Source organism: Lethenteron reissneri, unplaced genomic scaffold (genome assembly GCF_015708825.2).
Source record: "Lethenteron reissneri isolate LAM-NWPU_2019-01 unplaced genomic scaffold, ASM1570882v1 scaffold_1238, whole genome shotgun sequence".
Lineage (NCBI taxonomy): Eukaryota > Metazoa > Chordata > Hyperoartia > Petromyzontiformes > Petromyzontidae > Lethenteron > Lethenteron reissneri.
Window position 1 is genome coordinate 5,475 of NW_026890935.1, and position 3,617 is coordinate 9,091.

At 60.5% G+C, this 3,617-nt stretch overlaps 1 protein-coding gene across 1 annotated transcript; it reads right to left on the reverse strand.

Moving 5' to 3' along the window:
- Positions 1-2,045: 2,045 nt before the first annotated feature.
- LOC133361781 (uncharacterized) lies at positions 2,046-2,923 on the reverse strand. Its single transcript, XM_061580775.1, has 2 exons — positions 2,783-2,923; positions 2,046-2,732 (listed from the first exon to the last, which is right to left on the reverse strand). Exons 1-2 carry the CDS (start codon positions 2,921-2,923, stop codon positions 2,046-2,048), a joined length of 828 nt encoding a protein of 275 aa, XP_061436759.1.
- Between the last annotated feature and the right edge of the window lie 694 nt (positions 2,924-3,617).

A 3,617-nucleotide genomic window follows, 5' to 3' on the forward strand; every position in this document is an offset into this window, starting at 1 on the left:
TGATCAGAATTTGGTATCGCCGCGATTATATACGCGCGCTTGCGTTGTGCTTCAGTAATTCTTGCACCTGAACAGGAATTGGGGGACTTACTTTTATGTCAAAGAAGAGTTCTTAAGCAGATAGCGTACAATCGGTAGCAAGTAGCCCGACTCGAGAAACCGTAACGAATGCATCGCGTGTGAGTTGCCATGCCCGCTGGTGCCGTGTGACGCGGAGGTTCTCGGGCAAACGAATTCGATCCCTCACTCGGTCCCCTGTTGCAGCAAACTCTGTAATGGATTTCAAAAAACAACAACACACACACTCCCATACACCTACACACACACACACACTCCCATACACCTACACACACACACTCCCATACACCTACACACACACACTCACTCTCATACACCTACACACACACACACATTCCCATACACCTACACACACACACACATTCCCATACACCTACACACACACACATTCCCATACACCTCCACACACACACATTCCCATACACCTCCACACACACACATTCCCATACACCTACACATACACACACTCCCATACACCTACACACACCTACACACACACACTCCCATACACCTACACACACACACTCACCTCTCATACACCTACACACACACACACACACACATTCCCATACACCTACACACACACACATTCCCATACACCTACACACACACACATTCCCATACACCTCCACACACACACATTCCCATACACCTACACATACACACACTCCCATACACCTACACACAAACACTCCCATACACCTACACACTCTCCCATACACCTACACACACACACTCCCATACACCTACACACACTCTCATATACGTACACACACCCCCATACACACACACACCCCCATACACCTACACACACACACACTCCCATACACACACACTCCGGATATCCCCACATTCAGTTCGACTCCAGGTTTTACCCAGGTCACTGCTGCAGATGGCCCAGGTCAGGTTACTCCTGGCCATCTCTCCAGCCCGCTCTCACGAGTTAAATGAAATCAATGTTCACTCTGCCTCTGTACTCCCGCGTTCAAGAGCAGAGTCGACTGCACATCCGGCCTGCGGAGCCTGGGTTTGAACTCCTGGTCAAGGTGCCTGAGGAGTGTTTGGGTTTGACTTCACGCCCAGCAAACGTGCGATGTTCATGTTTTGACTCTGGGTGGAACTTGCATGGGTTCGATTTCCAGTTGAGGTGCAGATTGTGATTTGGCTCAAGGTCTGGATCTGCGCACGGTGCACAAAAGTCCAGATGCAGATCGCGGTCCGGATGTAGCAGTGTGAGTTCGAATCCAGATCCAGAGTCCCGATCCACATCCGGGTTTGGGTACAGCAGCGTGAATTCGAATCCTGATCCAGGGTCCTAATGCGGATCCGTGTCTTGGGAGCAGCAGCGTGAATTCGAATCCTGATCCAGGTCATTAACCAATTCCGGGTCTTGAATGGAACAGCGCGAATTCAAATCCAGATTCTGAGTTCTTCGCCGCATCTGGGTCTTGGATGCAGCAGCGTGCGGCTTCGACTGTCAGCGGACTTCCGGCGGCCGCAAATCCCAAAATCCGATCCTCGAGTTCAGAGGCCAACTCCGGGTCTTGTTCTTCGACGCAGTTTGTGAGTCCGACTCCTCTGGGGGCGACGAGAGGCAGCGCCACTTCCACCGTGGGTGGGGTGTGGGGTGGTGCAACGGCCAGCGCGCCGCGCCACGAACCCGGCTATGACCCGAGTTCGATTCCCGCTCATGGCCACCAGCACCGGGGCCTGGGCCTCCTCCCCTAAAATGAGCACCCGGTGCGATGTGGGTAAAACAAACGTCGCCACTGCGGGAGACGACGGCGGCCGGGCGTGGTGCTGGCCGCCCACCACCCCGTCGTGTGCCGCAGCGCCAGTGGCCTTCATTCGGCGTCTGTTAATGGGACACGCGGGGCATCTTTGTCTTTGGGGTGTGGGTGGGGTTGTACGTTTAGACGGTAACCTCCAAGAGGGGATAGCCGCCCGCCCCATCCCATCGCGCCCCGTCAACCCCCCGCCCCCCTCCGCCCCCGCGGGTCCGCCGGCTCACACCTGCGACGGGTAGCTCTCGAGGAAGTCCCGAGCGGCGCGGGCAGCGGCAGCTCGGCGAGGCGCTCGCCGGGCACGGCGCGGTGGATGGCGCGGCGGCACGCGTGCTGCATGGACGGCGGCGCCCCGGCGTGGCGGGGCAGCGGGCGGGACAGCAGCAGCGGCAGGCGCGTGCCGTCGTCGTGCGTCACGCAGTAGCGCGCCCCGTCGCGGCGCCGGTGCCGGCGGTCGCCGCCGTCGTCGTCGCCGCCGCCCCCCCCCCCGGCCCGGTCGAGCCGGCGCGACTCGCCCATGTAGTGCTCGATGAGCTCCATGAGGCTGGCGAAGCGCGGCGCCGCGTGCACCGCCTCCTGCACCGTGTCGAGGGCAAAGGCGCCGGCGCGGAAATGTACGCGCACGCTGGTGGGGCCCCGCTCCGTCACGGCGCTCAGCGAGAAGAAGTGGGCCCGTGGCGGCTGTCGCGCACCAGGAAGGTGCCCACCGGCTTGCCGAGCAGCGCCGCGGCCGCCTCGGCGCTGGACAGGTGGCCCCAGTAGAAGCCGCTCTCCTCCAGCATGCGGTGGCTGCGCTGCACCGCGCAGAAGTCCTCCAGGCACGGGAAGGTGTGGAAGTGAGTCCGCACCCCGCCGCCGTCGCCGCCGGCGCTACCGCTGACGCCGCCGGTGCCGCCGCGGTTGCCGCGGCCGTTGCCGACGTTACCGTTGTCGTTGGCGACGCCGCGATCGCCGCCGTTCCCCACCGACGCCTGCCCCCCCCGCCGCCGCCGGTCGCGCTTCAACTTTTCGGGTTCGGCGCCGGTGGCGGCGGTCACCGGCCGCCCCGCGCCCAGCGCCATCGGCTGCGGCGCTGCCGATAGCCGTGGTGGTGGCGATGGCGGGTGTGGCGATGGCAGGTGTGGCGATGGCTGCCGTGGTGGCGGTCGTGGCGGCGGTGATGGTGATGATGGTGGTGGCGATGGTGGTGGCGATGGCGATGATGGTGGTAATGTGTGCGATGCTGGCACAGAGAGCCACGCACTGCTGCCACATGGTGATGTCTGCCGAGGGTTGCTGCCGCTGCTGCTGCTGTTGCAGCTGTTGCTGCTGTTAATGCTGCTGCTGTTGCTGCTGTTAATCTTGATGTTCCTACAGCAGCAGTTGCTGTCGTGGCTGCTGCTGTTGTTGCTGCTGTTGCTGCTGTTGTTGCTGTTGTTGCTGCTGCTGTTGCAACTGTTAATCCTGCTGCTGTTGCTGATTTTGTTGCTGCTGTTGTTGCTGCTGTTGCTGCTACTGTTGCCGCTGTTGGTGCTGCTGTACCCTGGCAGGAGGATGGGTGGTGCTGGCTGGAGTGGCGCTAGCAGCTCCAGCCCTGAGGTCGATGGCTCCGGGTCAGGGTCAGAGGTCCCTGGAGAGAACAATTACAATCATTATCGTTGTCATTATGCAGGAGAGTTGGTATCGACGCAGGGTGATCAGCACGCGCAGTCTACAGGAGTACCAGTGGGGGGGTTTGGGGGGTGGGATGTTGCCACGGGTAATATGCCAAGCGTC